At 38.7% G+C, this 21,519-nt stretch overlaps 2 protein-coding genes and 1 pseudogene across 2 annotated transcripts; 1 reads left to right on the top strand and 2 right to left on the bottom strand.

Annotated features, from left to right (window-relative positions):
* Positions 1-1,709: 1,709 nt before the first annotated feature.
* Positions 1,710-3,354, bottom strand: LOC133714019 (probable LRR receptor-like serine/threonine-protein kinase At3g47570). Its single transcript, XM_062140034.1, has 2 exons — positions 2,314-3,354; positions 1,710-2,187 (listed from the first exon to the last, which is right to left on the bottom strand). Exons 1-2 carry the CDS (start codon positions 3,308-3,310, stop codon positions 1,808-1,810), a joined length of 1,377 nt encoding a protein of 458 aa, XP_061996018.1. The 5' UTR covers positions 3,311-3,354; the 3' UTR covers positions 1,710-1,807.
* Positions 3,355-8,958: 5,604 nt separating this feature from the next.
* On the bottom strand, positions 8,959-9,786 carry LOC133716705 (putative receptor-like protein kinase At3g47110). The gene has a single exon (XM_062143379.1). The coding sequence runs from the start codon at positions 9,784-9,786 to the stop codon at positions 8,959-8,961; it is 828 nt and encodes a 275-aa protein (XP_061999363.1).
* Positions 9,787-14,707: 4,921 nt separating this feature from the next.
* Positions 14,708-16,770, top strand: LOC133716706 (E3 ubiquitin-protein ligase ATL4-like; annotated as a pseudogene).
* The last annotated feature ends 4,749 nt before the right edge of the window (positions 16,771-21,519 follow it).

Raw genomic sequence — 21,519 nt, forward strand, 5'->3', positions numbered from 1 at the left:
TAATTCCAGGAAATTAAGATATGACAAGCAAATCAATTTGATATCTTTTAATGCCTTCTAGTTAACTGATTATGATAAACTTTATCAATTGATCTTAATCGCATGATTAATTCTATTAACAAGATAATTTTGAAGGAAGATGCTTGAAATTGTTTGATAAAAAATTGTCTGGTATCAAAAACTTGATTTCAGAGTTATCCATGGGGATTTATAAAACAGAGTTGGGATGAAATATGAACTCTATGTACCATTAAAAAGTTAACGGTACTCAGTAAGTTAGGAACTGATCAAATTTCAGTTTGCATGGGATCATGTGTTACAGATAAAGGGTAAGAGGTTACTAACACATTATGTAAGTTACCGTCTTGTATTCTTTTCATTACGTTCTCAGAGAGATCAAAATACAAGAAGGGCAAGAAGCATACAATCATATAAAATCGATCATAATATAGTAATTCAAGAAGATTTTTCCCTAATGGAGTGCAATTCAGATGGAACATCGATCAATCATATCTTTTCGGCTTGTTGGGAATTCAGTAGAACACGCAATTTCAATTCCAAATATTAATGTCAAGAACTCTTTGATTTTCTATTCTCTCACGCTGGTTTGTTTAGGAGCGTCATAAACATTGGTGATGCCTCCTTGAAGAACTCATGAATCCGCAACCTCTGCAACACGTTCAGGGAGAACAAATTTCACAAAATTATGACGACTCAAGCCGTCGCTAAACATATTTTCAGCGGGCGGTTTCCATATAAACATTTTTAACAAGAGAATATCAAAGCTGTAGACATCCCCATGTGCTGATACTTGCTCATTTTGATCAAATTTTTTTTTATTTTTTTTATTTATTTTTATAAAATCAATAAGAGGTTAGGCGATATTAGCTCATCAAGAGAGAGGGAGAAGACACATCGATCAGTTGGGTATTTGGGTGTGCATTTGGTAAGTTCTAAGTGAGGCACATGGAAAACTAATCTGCATGACAGAGTGACATAGAATTACATAAGAAGGTAAATTCATAACATTTGCATGGTGCACGTTTATTTTCCAGAAAGAAATGTATAAGGCCACTCTTATTTCTCCACCAATTCTTTTCTGGGGCATTCTTCCTTGACGTTCGTTTGTACAGGGAATGTGCATTTTCTCTTCCAATACACATTTATTACCAAAACATTGTCACGACGTGTTGTAACCAGATCGAAAGTTTGAACTCAATTTCTCTCACTCTTTCTAAATCTAAGCATGATCTATTATGGTTGATGAAAAGGTGCATCACATGCGGACTTGGGGTAGACTTTCATCTGGTTAGACAAAATTGATTCACACCAGACAAAATTTAGATAATAGTATTGTTCGTTTTTAACTATTTCCTCATCTCTCACCAAAAAAAAAAAAACTATTTCCTCATCAACCGTAGCGGAAACACAAAAATCACGCGCAGCACAAAAATACATGCTCAAGATCAATTTCATGCTCACTTGGTAAAATAAAAAATCACAACACAACCCAACAAACGTCAGGTTGATGCAGTACAACTGATCAAGCTGATGACAGCTCTTACTTGATTCATTGATTTGAATGGGATCATATACATGTTTCGATTTAGGATAACAGATTTACAGAATAAGTATTAGTACACTTTTTTATTCTTTTTAAGTTTTTAGTACATTACCATGAAAATTTCAAGAACCACTAAGGTAGCAACAAGACTTCAGAGACAATTCAAAAACAAAACAGATCAGAGTACAAGAACCATACAACAATTTATTAAAGCCATCTCAAACCATTAATAATTTGAAAGTTCTAGCCGAGAAGATTGCGCCTAATGGATTGCAATTGGGATGCAACATCACTGATATCTTTTCTGTTTGTGGGGGATTCAACAGAACATGCAATTCCTATACCAAGTATCAAAGTCAAGCACTCTTCAATTTTCTTTGCTCTCACACTCAATCGGCTGTGCCTGTGAGCTTCAGCCACATTGGTGGTGCCTTCTTGAAAAATTAGTGATTCTGAGATCTCTGAAACACGTTTAGGGAGAGCTGTCTTCACATAATTATGAAGATTTAAGCTGTCATTGAACATATGATCAGTGGGTCTCTTCCCTATAAACATTTCTAACAAGAGAATGCCAAAGCTGTAAACATCCCCGTATGTGGATACCTCACTTCCCATACCGTACTCTACTGTTCAAAAAGTATCAACAAATATTTGTCACTACATCTGTGAATAAATCAAACAGCTCTAATTGAAATATGTAAGAGTAAACCAAGGGAAGAGAAAATTCTGAAGCATATGAGAAAAATTACCTGGTGCAGCATAACCAACCGATCCTCTGATTCCAATGGAGCTTGACTGATTTCCAGACACATTATTGGTTGGTTCTATTAGAAACCTTGACAGCCCAAAGTCGGAAACATGTCCAGTCAGGTCACTATCCAAAAGAACATTACTTGGCTTGAGATCACAATGAACAATTGGTGTTTCACAGTGGTTGTGAAGATAATCCATTGCACTAGCAACATCAATGGCGATGTCGACCCTTTGAACTAGATTTAAACTTTTGGGTGCTTCTGTTAACTCTTCGGTTCCAGTAGATGGATGCAACCAATCCTCTAAGCTCCCGTTGTCCATGAACTCGTAAACAACAGCCTTAAAATCATTGCCATTGAAATCAATACTTGAGCATGCAGTTAGAATCTTGACCAGATTTCGGTGTCTGATGTTTCTCAATGCCTCACATTCGGAGATGAAACTCTTAGAAGCTCTCCGATGTAACATGTTAAACACCTTCACAGCGACAGTAGTGCTATTTTCAGCAAGAATTCCTTTGTACACAGACCCAAAAGCACCCACACCAATAAAATTAGCTGAAGAGAACCCATCAGTAGCTTTTAGAAGTGCAGCATATGAAACTTGCAAAACAGAGTTCCCCAAAGTGCTCAATTCAATTTCTTTCCTTTTCTTACGAAGAAGGAAAAAAGACAACAACATACCCAGTCCCAGAAGAGTGAACCCGGAAACCAGAGAGATCATTAACTTCATTCTATAAGACAACCCTCCTTCTTTAGTCTTGCACACCGGAAGTTGAAACTTAGCAATACCGCCGCAGAGCCTAGTGTTTCCAATAACTGAAGTCGCACTTGCATTCTTAAAAATACCACCAGTTGGTACAGCTCCCCAAAACTGATTGAAGGATAGGTTAAGATTCTCCAAGTTTCCAAAGCCCTCGAAGAACTGTGGAATACCTCCTGAGAAATTGTTGCGAGAAAGGTCTAAATCTCGAATCGCTCTCAATTCCTTCATAGATGAAGGGATGAGCCCATTGAAGAAGTTGCCTTGCAAGAGTAGGACTTCTAAACTCTGACAACTGCCGAGGCTACTAGGAAGTTCTCCTGATAACAAGTTGTTAGAAATGTTCAATACACCTAGATTCTTCAATTTTCCAATCTCCATAGGAAGGGAACCAGTGAATTGGTTTCCATCCAAATACAAAACTATTGATAAAGATGAGAGCCCAAAAACCTGAGGAGGTATTGTGCCATTCAGATTGTTTCCAAAAAGACACAATTCTTTTAACCAATGGCATTTCCCTAGGCTAGAAGGGATGCTGCCCTCTAGATTATTTTCTTGCAAATTGAGACTTATTAATAATGATAAGTTTCCAAGAGAAGGTGGAATGCTACCGGATAATTGGTTGTTATTAAGAAACAATCGCCCAAGCCCTGAAAGCTGCCCAATGTCTATGGGGATGCTACCTGTGAAGGAGTTTCCTTCCATAGCAAGTACTTGCAGGTTGATAAGATTCCCTAATCCAGTTGGGATGCTTCCATGTAGGTGGTTTCCTCCAACTCCAAGCCTTTGGAGATTGGTTGAGAGATTGGATATTGATGTGGGCAAGGTGCCTCCAAAATTGCTGTTATCAACCTGCAACCAGCTTAGCTCTGTGGCATTGATCAATTCTGAGACAAAAATCAAGTCACCATGTTTACCGCTTCCAAGATTATTATCACCAACAGTGAATTCCATAAGGTTATGAAGATTTCGTAAATTGGGCACATGTCCAGTGAGTTTGTTTGAATTACACTGAAACACCACTAGATTTGTTGCATTGGATAATGACAAAGGGATGGCCCCGGTAAACTGATTAATGGCAATGGAAAAAATTTGAAGATTGGGAAAAGCATTCACTACTAGAAATCTGTTCATAGACATCGCATGTTTTAAATCGGTCAGACTTGCACACGATGTAAAAACGTAATCTAACATCGTTTTAAGAAAATACCGATTTAAATGTATATCATTAACATCGGGTCTTAAAATGACCGGTGTTAAAAGTTTTGTTTGAAAATTTGCGGGAACCTATTTTTGCAAAACGCGCTAAGTTTTTAAGTAAAATGAAGAAGTAGGTACTAAAACTCAAAACTTTCACACTTAGAAAAAAATTGCGCCCGACCCCAAATGTGAAACAGATCGAAACCCTCGAGCTCAGTTGAGCTGGCTCCCAAACTCGAGCTCTTCCTCACCATCACAATCCTTCCTCCTCCATTTCCGGCGGAGTCTGAAACGCCAAGAGAGTCGAAGAAACATAGATCCTGACAATGTCGAAGAAACCCGAGCTCCTTCTCGACCTTTCTTCACCTTTGACCGAGATCAATTAGCTTCTCATCTCATCTCATCTCAGCTTCTCTCTCCAGATCGGTGTATGAATTTCTAAACCCAGCCCCCCTTTTCTTTTTCGCTCTTCGATGTTTTCTTCTAGTTGTTTTTATTCTATGGATTTGTGGGCTAGAGCCCGACCTCACATATAAGGAGAATGAGTTGGGTGAGTCAGTTTCCTGCTCTTCTTCCACCATGACCGATAAAGCTAAATCGTCCGACCCGTAATCCCTCAGATCCAATTCCTCTTCTTTTTGATTTTAAGCTAACTTTTTTGATTTTCTGAAATTTTTAGGGATTTTGATTTCTGATGCGATTGCTTTGAAAATTGTTGCAATAAGGGGACTAAGAGGGATTTCAGCTCTGCGATTCTCGAGCGGAAGAAGGCAGCGAATCGCCTTGTCGTCGATGAGGCCATCAATGATGTCAACTCTGTCGTCGCGCTCCACCCTGAGACCATGGAGAAGCTCCAGCTCTTTAGGGGCAACACAATCCTCATCAAGGTGCGATTTTGATGTCGTTTTGTTGGTTTATTCAGAATATTGTTGAAGAAAATTGATGGAATTTTACTTAATTAGGTTTTGGGTAGTGAGTGAAGGTAATAACCAAGATAAACTGTGGGATTGTCTGTTTTCAAGTCAAATGGTCATTGCTTGCATCTGGGTTTTATCTATTTTGGATGTTTGGAGGTTTAATTTTGAGATAAGGCTTCATGGTCTACATAGCCTCTGCAAGCCATGCAAGACTGAGTGCTTGACAGCTTAAAGATCACTGGGAGAGTTAGCAACTTAGCAATGAATTTCTTAACTTCTCTATTGCAAAGAATTTCTTAACTTCTCTATTGCAATGAATTTTGGTTTTAATTGCTTTATTCTATGATTTGTATGGTCACCTTGAGTTTGAACGTACTGTTGATTTTGTTATGGTTTTGAGATTGGACGGTCTGGAGGTTGAAATGTTTTTCTTGGGGATTTGGTGATTGAGGATTTAGCAAGCATGGCAGAAGTACATTGATATTGTTAGTGAGCTATATCGATCCTACTTGGACTGATGGTTTGATTGTACGTGGTGAGTGGTCTCGCTAGTCCTTGTTGTTTTTGATGTTTCTCTGTATTAGTACAGCGGTGTAGTTACTTACTTTCTGTTTGGTTTTCTTGTCGGATTGTTTGTTTTGTATTGCTAGAAGAGCAAAGGTGGAGATGGTAGCTCGATCGGTAATGATTCAAAAAGATCAATGGGACCGGTTTTCAGCACTTTTGTTTATGAGGAGGGATCTGAAAATGATTTGTAAGCTTCTTTACTACTGCTAACTATGGGAGGTTTGATATATTAGGAGTTCAGTTATATCTACATGGTTTTTCATGCTTTAAGTTCTGCTGAAACTGCCATAATCATGTTCAGCAATTTTTGTATGCTTGGGTTAGCTTTTTCGATCGTTGTTTAATTTATCAGCTCAGTTTGCGAACTAGAAGTGGAGATTACTTGTATCTTGGAATAGTGATTGTGGTGGTATTGTGTCTTGTCTGTGAAAACTATAAGTTGCACAATTGGAAGGCCGATAGAGTACTAGGTACTAATTATGTGAAGTTTTATACACAATATGATCTTGCTCTTTGTGTACAATATCTTGTAGAACTAAGAGTTCTAGTTATCTGGTGTCTAAGTGTTTAGTTATATAAATTTTGTTTTTCATAGTGCTTCAAAAGTAGTCATCTGAAGTCAATGAGCTAATCTTTGTCATATCTCTACAACTCAGTAGACGGACTTGGTAGTTGTCCAACAGAAAACATGAGATTCTGGATTTGGAGATTTACTTGCGACCAAGCTTTAGCCGTGACTACCTCAAATATCCTTACTTTAGAAATTTATGATTTTTGTTCTGTTATTTTCCCTTCAATGTCATTGGATCCTTGACTCTACGTACTTATTCATGCATTTATCCTCTTTGTTCAGGCAATTACTTTGTCAAACTGCATTGTTGCTCACAATAATGACTTGTTCGCTTTGCTGGTGTCCTATAACTTTGCCGAGATAAAAAGCAATGTGTTCAAGCGATATAGTAAGGAAAACATTCATAGCCTGGTATACTTTGGTGAGTTTGCTTCCTTTTATTGGCTTATAGCGACTATGTTAATTAAACTAGATCGATGTGGTTCTGTGTCCGATGAATTAAATTAGATTAGTCTTATATTCTTTTCAGATGGTCCTAAATCCTCTTTGATTTTATTTTATTTTTTGTTTGTGACCAGATTCTGTGGAGAGGTTCCACATTTATGCATTTATCATATTCATCCTAGCTCAAAACATTCTGGAGGAAACATTTGATGGGAAACTGTTTTAACATTTGGGTACTGCAGAACGCTGGTGTGGTATTCGTCTGTGAAATGATCATCGATATCGTAAAGCACTCGTTCATTGCTAAGTTCAATGACATAAAGCCCTTTGCATACTCTGAGTTTCTTGAAGGACCTATGCAAGCAGGTACTGTTTTGTTCAGCTTCAGCAAATGTTGAGTTTAGATCAGTTCAGCAAATGTTGACTTATGATTCTAAATTACACTACTCAATGAGTGGGATTGGAGATTTGAAAGGTGGAAGTGCGGGACGAGAACCTGAATATCGTGGCAGACGTTCAAACAGGATCAAGAGCTTTGCCTACTTTCATCAACTATACTCGTGATGGTATAGAGGTACATGTATAGTCATGACTTAATTGAAAATTTGAAATAACATTTGATGGCCTCTATGCTTCGCCTTCTATCAGGTAATACATCTTCTGTTGTACTGTCTCTTCCATCTATTTATTTTTTTTCTAAAGTATTAGCTCTTTTTTTCTTTAAAAAGTAAATGATGTAACTAAAATAGAGGTTTGCTTGCTTGCGTTAAGAAATACGTGCATTTAATTTGGTGCAACATGAGAATTCTAAAAGCGTGCATGTATGCACATGTATGGTATATGGGTGATTCATTTTTCTTGATTTATGTGTGTTTAAATTTGGTAAAGTCCAGTTATATTAGTATTGGATGTGACTTGTAGTTGTGCAGATCCATCTTGTAGTTCAGGTGCTGCAGTTTGTTTGTTTCTTTGTTTGAGTTTGTTTGTTTTGTTTTTGGGTTAATTAAATATTAACTTGTTTACCCAATGATTGTGACTTGATTGTGTTGGTTTATACAGTTGTAGTGGGCGGTAAAGACTCAGAAATCATATAGCCAACAGCGATGAGGTGTGCATTGAAGTGGCTGATTATATACAGACTTTGGTATAGAATTTTGACTACTAAAATGATTTGGAGTAAGGCTAGTTTTTTTCTTTGAGGCAATGTGTGTTGATAAAACTGATTGTAACTTGTTATTCATATGTCTCTAGGCTAGCTTTTGTAGGCTTGGAGTTTTCTGTTGGATCATGAATTTGGAAAGAAAATTAATGGAATGTCCCATTTTTGGATGATGTGCTTGAGTTAAGATGTTGAGATATATATATATATATATATATATATATATATATATATATATATATATATATATATATATATGAACTGATGTATATAAATGGGAACAAAACACTAATGTCAAAGAAAACGATGTCAATTCAGAGATTACAAATCAGTACCTAAAACTGGACTGATGTCTAATGATTATGAACATATCGAAATATCACCCAAAAATCGATGTACACAAAACCAATGCACATCGATATCTAAACACCAAACCGTTATCTATTGTCAACGTACAAATCAGCTGTTATAAAGTAAACTGATTTACCATGAAATACAGGACATCGGTTTTGAAAAATAGAAATGATGTCTACAAAATTACTAGACATCGTTTCAAATAACGAAAAACGATGTTCCTAGTAACATAAAACATCATTCTTAATAGATTAACTGATGTTGCCTAAAGGCACATACATCGTTCTCAGGAGAATAAAGTGGCAAGATGCACGTAAAAATAGACACGAACAAACAAATTTTTTTGGAGACTGATGTCTACGAGTGTACTGGACATCGCTTCTGGAATAGAAATCGATGCAAATGTTCAAGTAGGTATTGTTCGACATATACTTTTTTAAGCATAAAATGTGAAAATATGAAGAATTAGACATACCTAACATACAAAAATATTATGATTATAACGATTATACATCGATTTGTTTTTTAGAATCGATGTTGGTTGCTGTCTGGGACATCGGTTGAAAACGCGCTTATACTGATGTCTATACTTTTCTCTACACCCACTAAGACATCGGTCGAAAATTAGTTTAACATCGGTCTAGAACCGATGTATATGAACAAAATTCTAGTAGTGATTGCTCAAGTTTGGTGGAAGACTTCCTTGAATTTGGTTTTGTGTTACGGAGAATCCAACTATACCAGAGAGGTTATAAATGCAGGAAGGGATGATACCAGACAACCTATTTGAGTCTAAATAGAAAAAGGTTATTTTTTTCAACTGGCATAGAGAACTAGGGATGCTTCCTTCTAAGTTATTAGTAACTACAGAAAATGTCTCGAGAGACGAAAGGTTCCCCAAAGAAGGAGGGATTTCTCCTGTTAAATTATTGAGTTGCAAAACAAAAGTACGAAGCTTTGACAAGGAACCGAGTCGTAGAGGAATTTTTCCCACCAGATTGTTTACACCAAGATTGAGAAAATAGAGTTGGAAGCAATTGGATATATTGACAGGAATGGTACCAGTAAGTGAGTTATTGTTTAGATGCAATACCTGCAATCTATGCAAATGCCCAATTTGAGGAGGGATTTGATGAGTGAAGCTATTGTTCTTGAGATTTAGCACTCTTAAGAAGCTTAGATTTCCTATATGTGGGGATATGGAGCCGGCCAAGCCTTGGGAGCTGAGGTTGAGCATTGAGACCCTCTGTTGATGCCTTTGACTGCAGGTGACACCATGCCACTGGCAAAAATGAATGGAGTCATTCCATGATTTCATGACCCGGTTGGGATCGTGTTGTATTTGAGCTTTGATTGCTAGCAGTGCCTGCCTATCAATCTCATTCCCTTCGAGTCTTGGATGGTTCGATTGCAATGAGCTACAACGTAAAATGAACATTGCATTTAAAACTAAAGAGGATATCAAAACCAATTTCGTGACCAAAACTCCCCCCATTTTCAATTTTTTCTTTGGAATAAAGAGACTGAGATAAATATGGGTGGTGTTGGGTTGTGAAATAGGTAGTTTTATGCGAGACATGACAATCTAATTTATAGGACAGGAAGTTTTTTAATATTAAAAAACTTCCTGTCCTATAAATTAGATTGTCAAAGGGATGGAGAACTACTCTTGATTAATGATTCATTGCATTCTTCCAAAAGAAGACTGACTTAACTCACTTGCTTCCAACTACAGACTACTCTTGTTTTCCAAAGACAGCTGTTGTTAGTGTGTACTGTGTGATTACAATAGTTTGTTGAACAACGTGAAACTCATTTTAAGTGCAGGGTCCGATTGCGGCTATTATCTCTTTCTTGTCCGGTAGTTTCATTCGGCATGAAACTGATAAAATGTCAGCTGTCATATGACTTGAAGCAGGGAACTATTGAACCAGTTTGTGAACAAGTTCAAACATATTGACAAGTTATTTCCGAATTCTAAGGGAATACTCCCTTGCCGTCAACTCGGTTTTCTGCAATGTAAAGGACACTACTAGAAAAAGGGCCTAAGGGGACACATAACATGTGTGCCTTTTGATACCTATAGGGACAAATATGTGTCCCTATTGAGCTATAAAGACATATATCATATGTGTGCCTATTGCTAGTGTTCCTATTGCTAAATGGAACACATATCTCAAGTGTCCCCAAATAAAAGAGTAGGTCTCATGAGTCTCTCTACACTACAAATCTGGATTCTGTATCAATTATTGTACTACAGTTGTACAAATACATTAAAAATATGCTCACTCTTGGGGACACTTGTATATGTACCAATGACCTTTTTTTTTTCCGGTTGACAACAGCAGAGAGGTTATAGACGGAGGGATGGAGTGTGAAGCCTAAGAGCAAGTTCACCCGTAGTCAAGAAAAGGCAAAGTCGAGAAGTCAAGAATTCGACCAGTCAAGTTACTGTTCACTGCCACTGGACATGGGTTTCCACCCGTTTTTTTTCTTGACCGGTCAAGACTGTTCATATTTCACTGTTCATTTTCCATTGTTCATTTAGTGTTTTAACTGCTCATTTTTACTATGAACTCTAGTATTTTGGGTGTGAGATGTTAGAAAAAATTGTAGGTATTTATAGAGAAATTTTTAAGAATTTTTTACAATTTTTTTCTTACCGTTTTATTAACGTTACAATCCTATACATAGCTATTAATTCCATTACCGTCGGATCCACCTGTTTAATTGAAAACAACGGCCCAGATCAAAGGACCAATTCAATAACGCTAGGCGACAAACGCATGCATCCACGCGGTCAGCAAATGCGGCTCCCTGATTCGTGCGTGGGGACAACGCAGCCTCTCCTCCGCGTCTCTCTCTGCTTGGCTGACACTGACGTCAACCACGTTGCTTCTGGGCCGAGCTGGCAGCTGGGCAAGGAGGGTCAAATAATTAGTCACGGGCTTGCCTTTTATTTTGACTACGGTCATCAAAAGCCAAAATTTGGCTGGACAATCTTGGACCGGTGGAGGACAGTTTTTGCAATTGCCCGTTCACCACATCATCATTCCCTCGATTTGCCCGGTCAAAACAAGACCGCTGGACTTGCTCTAATGGTTGATCTTTTCAACTGGCCTACGGAACCTAGGAGTCTAGGAATACTCCCCTACAAGTTGTCACTATATGCATCAAACAATTCAAGTCTAGAGAGGCTCCCCAGGATGGAAGGATATCTCCTAATTAACTTATTATCTTGTTTGCAGGTCCATATTTTCAATGAACTTATAACAGATACTGTTTGGCTCCAATTTTGTTGCAGCTGGTCAACAGTCTCTTTTCTTGCGCGGGCGTGCCAGCACCGTTCGGGTGCGGTCGTCGGGGGTGTCCCTTGACCTGACTTCTATCAAGCGATTGTAGACGAGGAGAGCACCAACCTCGTCGTGGGATTCTTTGTGCCTCGTGGTGAGGACTTTGCTGAAGTTTCTTCTTGTTAACACAATCGATACTCAATATTGTAGATCGAGCAGAGCGACATCACCGGGAAGTGTTGAGATCTTGCTAAAGCGTGACTTAAGCTTGGCTGGGTTGCTAGGGCGTTACCCTTGCTTGGCTGGTTCTGTAACCGTTGTGGTCGCGGCACTACCGTCGGCTCCCGAGGAGACTAGGACCGAAGCACGTTGACAGAGGGTTTGGTGGCACTGAAAGTCGGCTTCTGAGAAGACTAGGACTAGGAGTGTGATCACCGGTAAGAGAAAGAGAAGGAGAGGAGTTTGCTCTTAGAGAGGTTGCTCTAGAGAGAACTTAGATCATCTTAGAGATGTTTTGATGTTGTGTTGTGAATGTGTGTGTTAGAATGAGAGGAGAAGGTGTTTATATAGGGAAGAAAAAGAAGAGTGAAATGATGAGTGGAAGAAAAATAATGAAAGTGGAGTATGAAAGTGATTTGTAAAATATGGAAAAGATAGAGAAATGATGAAATGATGAAATGAAAGCAAAGCATGAAGGTGTAGAAACATGGAAGTGATGATGATCTATTAAAGAGATTGTCTTGAAAAATATATCCAAGGAAAAGAAGAAAAGCATCTAGCTTTCTTCATGTGGGTAGGAAACATGAACATGTGAATATTGAGCTGGTTTTAGGTCAGTTTCTGCCCCTTTATTCCTTCAATTATTTCTCCAACAAGACTTCAGAATGAGCCTTCGACTTCTTCATAAAAAATGTTCCACTATGAGTGTAGATCATCCTGACAAATTTTCAGAGCTTTATTCCATGTGGTTGGGCTGGAAATGCTGCTGGACCTCTTACAGGTCCAATTTTCCAGTTTTGCTTCTGTAGAAAATTGGACTGATTGTTTGAAGGCCTTCCACTCAAAAATATCTCTGGCACTCTTCATAAGAAATGATCCTTCGGCTGTCTAGAATGGATCTGCAGAGTTTCAGCTCATTTCAAGTTCATTTGGTTAGTCTGCCGCCCCTACTTCCTTGTTTAGCTCGGTTTCTCCTAGCCGAAGTAGGAAAATGTGCTAAAGTTGACTTTTCATGCTTCCATGCTTCCATAGTAGGCTTTATTTAGCCTCTAAATATATATTTCGAGCTTGTCGAAAATATATAGCTTGAGCCACTGACATTGGCTCAATTTCTCCAACACATGCCTTGTCAGGCCAAAATGTTCATTTTGGGTCCAAACAGATACAACTAGATACACACTCTGGGATAGTACGTACTTGTGGAAGAAATCTTGTTAAGGTGAACAAATTAATCAAGGCCAAAAGCCAACTCCCTCTTCCAAGGATTAAAAAGGCAATACCAATATAAATTTCATCCTCACTTGGACAAAATACCTAAATCATGCTCACTTCGTAGAAAAGACCAATGAACACACACGAACTCCAAATTTCTAATTCCTTCAATTCTAACCAAAAATTGAACTTGAGTATAACAAAGATCATGTAATGTTTAGAGGGTCTATTAACGTCGGAAATTGACCGAAGTGAACTAAAACCACCGCTGCAAACCGTGAACCCCAAGCAGCCTCAACACCTCAAAATACCAATTCTTCCAAACCCAATTGAAATTGGAAATCACACAATCATGTAGAGTTCATCAAGTCGACCAACTTTTATACCTGAGTTGAAACCCAACGTCGCCGGAAAACACAGTACATGGCCTGAAAACTCACACACTTCGAATGCTTGATTCTCTCTCCCAAGTTGACGAATTGAAAAGAAAATACTACAGGCCTCTTCACCTCGCCAAGACGAAGCTATCGCCACCGGTCTCACTTGCAGCCGTGGACGGAGTAGGAAAATCTGCCGGAGAGCCCGAGAATCTTTCGGGCTTCGTTCTGCCGCCGTCGCTGCTAGTTCGGAGAAGGGAGAACCGGCTCTGCTTCGCGCCGCCTAAAGGAAGCTAACGGCGCTAGTGCGACGTTGGCCGATGGCCGGAAAGTGAAGAAATTGTCGGATCGCCCGTCGCTGCAAAACGGGTCGGGGAGAGGTCGGTTTGGGCTGTGATCTGAGGCTTTTCGAGCTGCTCCAAGTTAAGTATATAGTTAACTTCTATATAAGAATTGTCCAGATGTAGCCGCCTGTAATTTCTATTTTTAATTAAATTTCTGGATAATACAAATTTCCAAAAATCATTAAAAATAATTTGGGTTTCCAAAAATTCTCACGTAACGAATTCTAGTTTAATCATTCGGGCTTGAAAGATAAAATTTGAAAAATTAAAAATTTAAATAATTTTTAAAAGCTATATATAAAGAGTTTTAAAAATAATAGAAATTCAAATAAAATTAGCTCGAAATTATTTTTCTTTTCAAAAATAGAAAACCGAAATATCGAGATCTCACAATCCAACCTCCTTAAAAAGAATTTCATCCTGAAATTCAAATAAGAGTACTTGGTAGTAGAATTCTTTAATATCTGTCTCACAATGTTGTTTCAGTGCTATTTCTCCAGTCATAAATCTTACAGTGGAAAGTAGTACTGTCAATTTGCATTCATTAATCAATAAGCATTCAATTGCAGAACATCTAGGGGGATCCGACGATCAGTCGGGCCCAAATTTGAATTCAGTGTCGTAACTATATAAACACAGATAGCGAAGTCTGTTTATACTTTATTCACATTACTTTCTGTATACTGAACCACAATTAGCTCTCTTACCTCATTCATGTCACTTCAACTATTTGCCACTTCATACTCAATGCATTCTAACTTCACCACAAATAACCATATGCCAAATTACTAGTCTAATAACATCCAAATCAATGCCAATTTCCAATTTCCATTCTTCCAATATCAATTCCTTGATCCGTATATAAGAACCTTACTTATTATAACAAATAAATGTCAACAAGGAAATATCCTTCAGTATTCTAGATTCTGATTTCACATTTGTCAATCTCCGTCAAATTCTGCCTTCTGAGTATGTTCTCGATCGGCTATGTTAAAAGGTTTGAATGCTAGAAAAGATTTTTCCATGCCATTAATTTTCAATTTAGTTTTGTACAATGTCGGAGTCAAATGAGGAAATTCTTGATTTTTTTTAATTGACCTAGGTAACTAGGAGCAAGTTATTGCTATCTATAAGAAATCTCAATACTGACAAGACAGGTTCCCAAAGGAAGGAGAGACCTCTCCAGCTAAATTATTATCTGGCATGGTGAAGATAGAATTGGTTTCCTATTACATTTTTCATCCACCTAAATGAAACATTACCTTATGAAATCCACTTAAGTACAATACTAGCCTCTTAACACACGCTAACGCGTGTGTCAATTTGCTTTTTCTTTTTGTTATATATTTATGTAATATTAATCTGATTTTTTTTTGTTTTCAAATAAGAATACTCTTTGCAAACTGCAATTGCAGTTCTAATGCAGTTGGGAAAGAACTGCCCAGCCTCTCACTTTTTTTTTTGGGGGGTGAAATTTGCACCCCTAAAATTGCAAACCACACCCCCCTTTCATTTTTTTAATGATATTTCATATCACTTTGTTTGCAATTCCTAAAACACCCTGAAACACTCTCTCTCTCCCCCCTCTCTCTCTTCCAGACCACCACCAAAGTCCTCTCTCTCTCTCTCTCTCTCTCTCTCTCTCTTCTTCCCGATCTTCCTGAAAACCTTCTCATCATTCTCCTCATTCTCCCTCTGCCGAATCCTCAGCTGCATCAACAACCACTTGACGACACTTTCTCCTCCGGCGACGACGCCCCAGCCCGACTCTCCAGCAGCCGAGTATCTCCGGCCGAATCCGCCGCCGCCGATCCCGTCGCCTCGCTCCCGGTCTTCGCCTTCTCTTCCATCAAGCACCGCCGAGCCTCCTCCACTGCCGACTGCACCGTCTGCCTCTCGAAGTTCGAGCACGACGATCAGCTCCGGCTACTCCCTCTGCTGTCACGCCTTCCATGTAACACGTGGCTCCACCAGCAGACCTGCGCCGCTCCTACTCCATCGGATCGTTCGACTACCTCGTCGAGAACGACTCCAAGGTCCGATTTTCCAATGCCAGAAACGGCTCGTCTGATTGGAAAGAAGAGGTGATTGTTGTTCTCGGCGAGCTCTAGCCGCCGCTGCCGTCGGAGGCCAGTCTAGCCACTGACGTGGCCTCGGGAAGGAGATGGCTTAAAGCTCCGGCAGATTCTTTACCGGCAGTAGTCGAACGCTATGGATGTGGCAATTGCATTTTGTGTAATATCGGGTGGTAAACGATTATAAATTTGGTAAACGATATCTGATTTGATTTGGTAAATGATATAGTGCTTAGGATTTTGGGGATGGTGGGTTTGTGGAAAGAAAGGATTTTGGGGTTGAATTGAGGTTGGGGGGTGGGAATGGTGTGGTGAAGAAAGTGCAGACCAAGTGTTCGACGAAATGGCTGAGTTACGGCGGGTGCATTCCGGCAATGTTGACGGCGTTGGAGGAAGTTGAGGACTTGGATGAGGCTCTGAGGCCGTGGGGAGAGACGCTTAGTAACAAGGAAAGGAACATAATTTTGAAGGAGCAGAGGAGTTGGGAAAGGGCTTTGGAGATTTTCGAGTGGTTTAAAAAGAAGAGGTGTTATGAGTTGCATGTGATTCACTATAATATAGTGCTTAGGATTCTTGGGAAGGCGAAGAAGTGGAGTCATCTAAGGAGTCTTTAGGATGAGATGAATGTGGAAAGAATAGCACCCATTAACTCAACTTATGGGACTTTGATTGATGTTTACAGTAAAGGTGGGTTCGAAAAGGAAGCGCTTATATGGCTGCAGAGGATGACCAAGCAAGGAATGAAACGTGATGAGGTTACTATGGCCATTGTGCTGCAGTTGTATAAGAAAGCAGGGGAGTACCGAAAAGCGGAGGAGTTTTTTGAGAAATGGTCGGAGAGCTCCTTGCAAACAGAGGGGAGAGAGAGGGAGGAGAGAGAGAAGAAAAGACCCAAAAAGAAAAGAAAAAAGAAAATTTGACTTTAAGGGTGTTTTAGGAATTGCAAACAGAGTGATATGAAATATTATTAAAAAAATGAAAGGGGGGTGTGGTTTGTAATTTTGGGGGTGCAAATTTCACCCCCCTTTTTTTTTTTTCATTTTCTGTTTAGGGTTTTAGGGGGGAAAAGACTCATAAGGGTAGTCCTTTCTAGGGTAGTCCTTTCTAGGGTAGTAACAAATATATCATATGCTGACTTTTGGGTCCAAAACTCACTTTTTTTTAGAAAAACCTGTTCAAACTTCTAAGAAAAACAAAGCTAGCCTTCAACATGCCCAAGTTTTTCACCTAAAGGCTCCCTGCCTAACGGTTACTTTAACAGGCGAAATCACTGCTGCTTGTTTCTATCCTAAGCTGAGGCAACTTTTCCTAAGAAACAGAAAATCTGAACTTACAGGTAGTATAGGATAACTTCTGAACACGATAGATAACAATATATAACTTGCAAATTTTATAAAAGACGTGATGAAGTGGATGAGCTTACTGAAAATATTTATTTAAACATAATTACAAGCTAAGGATTCAGAGCCTCATTCTCAGGTAAACAGCTAAAAAGCTGTTTAGCTATCCATGAGAATGATTACAGATACTTACTTGTAAAGAAAGCACACTACTTCACACTAGACAGGAAGGAAGGAGCACACTGCTATTATGGCATTCTTTACTTTTTGAGAGAAAACTCTTCTGCTCAAGTTTCTTATCTAGAATTTTTCTGATGCTCTGTTTTCGAATGCCTTACAACTGAAACCTAAAGCTCCTTACATAGGGAGCGGAATTCAAACTGGAATTCAAAACAATAAAATGTATAGAACAACTCCGTGAATTTCTGCTTTCATGAGTGCTCCTGATGATGGAGGTCGGTTGGCGAAAAGCAGATTCCCTTAGGTGAAATGTTTTTCACCTTGTTCTTTTCTGAAAAGCAAAAGCAGCTTTTGGGAAGAATCCAAAAGTACTTTTCGGTGCTTTCTACACCTGCTGCTTCACATGTTCTCGTCCGTTTCTGAGTTGTGGCCGAGGACAAAGGAGTTGCTGTCCATCCTGACCATTCTGGCCGTAGTTGCATTTTCCTCGACATCTGTATCTACATACATCTTGTAGTGGTTGTCATTTTCAAGCTTTTCCACCCACTGTAAGCATGCCAGTGTCGAGTCTATTTCTTTCTTTGTGAGATATATGAAGAGGTCACTGCTGATTGCTTCAAGATGATCATAGGCAGTGATTATTGTTTTTTCTCCTGCTGCCAGGAAAGTATTTCTTGTATCTTCTTGGATAATCTTCTTGATGTATTCAAGAGACATGGCCTTCATCCATGGAATACTTGAATTTGGCTGGCAATTGTATCCAACACAGGCGGGCTGAAGATATCTTTTTTGAATAATTCTCACATAATGATAAGGATAAATGTATTCAACTTCACCGTTTGTTCTGTGAATCCATTCTGGTGGAGTAGATCTGAACTTCAGTCGAAGAGTACAGTCATTTTTCCTGACATTTTTGACTGTGTTGACGATGATAGGGGGCATGCCTTTGAGATCATCATTTGTTTTGGTCCACAGATTATGGACAAAACCATTTTCAACAAGCCAAAGCTTGTGTTCTTGAGGATGTTCACTCTGAACATTAACTCCGTATCTTCCAACATAAGGTCCTGCAACAATGAAGAGGGTTGGAGGAATACAGTCCTCAGAATTGTGACTTCCTATCAGATTATGGAATTCAAACCAATCTGTTTCTTTTAAAGCTATGATAGGAATTCTAGCACTTTCTGGATCTTCCAGATAGTGAATTTTTTCACTTCGAACAGCACTATGCTGCACTTCTTCATGCTGCGGTCTAGCATTTTCATGGAGTTCTTCAGCTAAGGCGAACAAAGCTGGGAACATGATACCACTGTTTCTTTCTTGAAAAGCAAATAAGAGGTTATCTAGGATTGCCTTCTGGTGGTATGCTAGCCTCCTGCCAGTTCTGAACACAGGATCAGCAAAGGTTCTTAATTCATAATTAAAAATATTTATAACTCCAGTTGGAGTTGGTTTGCTTTTTGGCAAAGCAACAGCCATCAACGGTTTTGATGAACCTTTACCGTCTTTCGTTTGAGACGGGCTAGCCAATCCTTTACCCTGGGATTGATCAATTGTGGCTAGTCCTTTGGGACTTAGCAGAAACCTTTTGAGGATTTTTTTCTTTGGGATCCTCAGCAGTTTCATGTTCTTTCCCAGATCTTCTGCTTCTGGGATTGCGACCTTCGTCGTCATCTTTTCGGCTGAACATGGCCAGTTCTCTGGTTAGGGCGTCTGGAAGATAATTTTAATTTGTTTCCTGCAATTAATTCAACATTATAATCATATTGGTTAAGGAACAATTGCCAGTTTGCTAATCTTCCTCTATCAGCAGCTTTATCAAGTTTAAAGTTTTTGAAATTCTTTACTCTAGCACAATCGGTGCGAACAGTAAAAGGTTTTCCAAGAAAAGCTGGAGAATTTTAAATTGTTTTCTTGACAGCCAGAATTTCCTTTTCCCCTGTGGAATAATTTAGTTCTGCAGGGCTGAACTTGCCACTACAAAATTTACAGATCTTTTCAATGTTAGTTCCAGGTGTTTTTGCCAGGACTACACCGGACCAGTAGTTATCGCTCGCATCTGTTTGGAGGATAATTTCATCATTTTCCTCTGGTTGTTGTAGAGAAGGGAGGTTTTTGCAGAGATTTTTTATCTGCTTCACTATTTTTTCATCATCTTCAGTGAAGTTCCATTTTCTTTTGGAACTTGTTTTAGGAGATAACATTGTTGTTAGTCCTGAGATTTTGGGAATGAAATCTCTCCCATAGTTTATGACTCCTAAGAATCTCTCTAGACTCTTAGCATTAGGAATTCTATCTGGGAATTTCTAGATTTTCTCAAGGATGTGAGGTTGGAGTTTTATCACTCCATTCTTAATGTTTATTCCTAGGAAATCCACTTCATCGAGGATAAAGAAGATTTTATTTTCTCCTAGGATAATTCCATGCTGAACTATCAGCTTTACAACCTCATTGAGGTGTTTCATGTGTTCTTCTCTGTTTTTGGAGAAGACAAGGATGTCATCAATGTAGACGACACAGAACTCAGCCACATGCTTGAAGACGTTGTCCATCTTTCTTTGGAAGATTGAAGGGGCTTGTTTTAGACCAAAAGGCATTACTATCCATTCATAATGACCTTGTGGTGTTCCAAATGCAGTGAGAGGAATACTCTCAGGATGCATCTTGACTTGTCAAAAACCCGACTTTGCATCGAATTTTGAAAAGACTTTAGCTCCTCTGAGCTGGTTGATCAATACTCGTACTTGAGCAATTTGATAACCGTCTTTGACAGTCTTCTTATTGACATCTCTGTAGTCAATAACCATTCTAGCTTTTCCTCTGAGGTTTTCTGCATGATTTCTCACGTAGAATGCTGGAGCATGATGAGGGCTAGTGAATGGTTGAATTAATCTCTTGTTCAAGAGATCTTCTATATCTTTTCTAAATTCTTTTTTATCTTCCTCTTTGTACTGAGGAATTGCTTTGACATGACAGATGACATTCATGTAATGTAATCTTAATTCACAGACCACTGGGTCTTTTTCCCAAAATTTCTGAGGGTCTACATCGATATTCTGTTCGAGTAGTTTCTTGATTTTATCAAGAGTAGGGGTTTTTTGAGACTCAAGCTTATTCTGAAAGTTCTTGAGGTTATGCTCATGGAGAAAACTAGCTTCTTCATCTTCACTGGTTTCTTCTTCTTCTTCAGAAGATTCTTCAACAAGTAGTTCTTCTTGTTGTTTGATTTGGAGTATGGGTTCGAATTTGGGTTTGTAGGGGGTAAGATCACCACTATTCTGTTGCGATCTCTGATACTGAGTAGTAAAATTGGGACCTACTACACTTTTGGCTTGTGTAAGTCGGTCTGCCCAGAACACCCGTTCTCCTTTTCTAAAGCCTATCGCTTCTTCATCCTGGATGAATCTCTGTTGGAGAATAAAATCATTTCCCAACAAGAAATCTGATCTTTGGCCTTCAGATTGCCAAACGTTGTGGATGATAAATGTTCCTCCACCAATGGTGATAAGGACATTTTTTGCTACTTTGTTCATTGTAAGGTGGCTTCCGTCAAACGTGACACCAGTAGCTGTTCTTTTTTTATCTTCTTTCCAGAGTTCTTCTGGAATTGCAAATCTCTTTGCAACAGTAAATCCCGATCCATTATCTACAAATGCATGTAGATGATATTTTTTGTGATAAGGGAATTTTAATCCAATCTCTATGTAGTTGCTGTATCTACTAGTAGAGACGATTTTCGACTGTTGAAGTTCATTTTCTTGAACTTCTTGTTCCTGTGGTATGAATGGTTTACATTCTTCTGCAGGATTTTCTGGTGTTTCAACCAATTCTATATTTTCATCGATTTTTTCTTCATTGATCTCTTCTTCTTTTATTTTTGAGGAAGAGGGTTCCATAATTTTTTGGAACTGAGTTTCTACTTCTTTCTCTTTTTGTTCAGAGAAATATTCTTCATATTCTTGTTCTACCAATTGGCTGACAAGGCCATTCTTGGTTTTCCTTCTTGCTTCAGCTATGAAGCATTCTTTGTGATAAGTCTTTTTCGACTTTTCACAGAACATAGGAAGTCCATTTCTTTCGTGACATAGGCAGTAGTCACAAACGAATGTACCAGGGTTCACGTGATAACAAGACATTATTGCTTCTGTCTTACTTTCCCAGTTTTTGATTTTCAGAACATTCATCTAT

The sequence above is a fragment of the Rosa rugosa genome, chromosome 6, assembly GCF_958449725.1.
Source record: "Rosa rugosa chromosome 6, drRosRugo1.1, whole genome shotgun sequence".
Taxonomy (NCBI): domain Eukaryota; kingdom Viridiplantae; phylum Streptophyta; class Magnoliopsida; order Rosales; family Rosaceae; genus Rosa; species Rosa rugosa.

Excerpts from the sequence above, each read along its gene's own strand:
- LOC133716705 (XM_062143379.1), bottom strand. The coding sequence starts at position 9,786 with ATGGGGGGAGTTTTGGTCACGAAATTGGTTTTGATATCCTCTTTAGTT.
- LOC133714019 (XM_062140034.1), bottom strand. The coding sequence starts at position 3,310 with ATGAAGGAATTGAGAGCGATTCGAGATTTAGACCTTTCTCGCAACAAT. Across the intron at positions 2,188-2,313 it reads GGTTGGTTATGCTGCACCAG|AGTACGGTATGGGAAGTGAG; the intron begins GTAATTTTTCTC and ends TTTGAACAGTAG.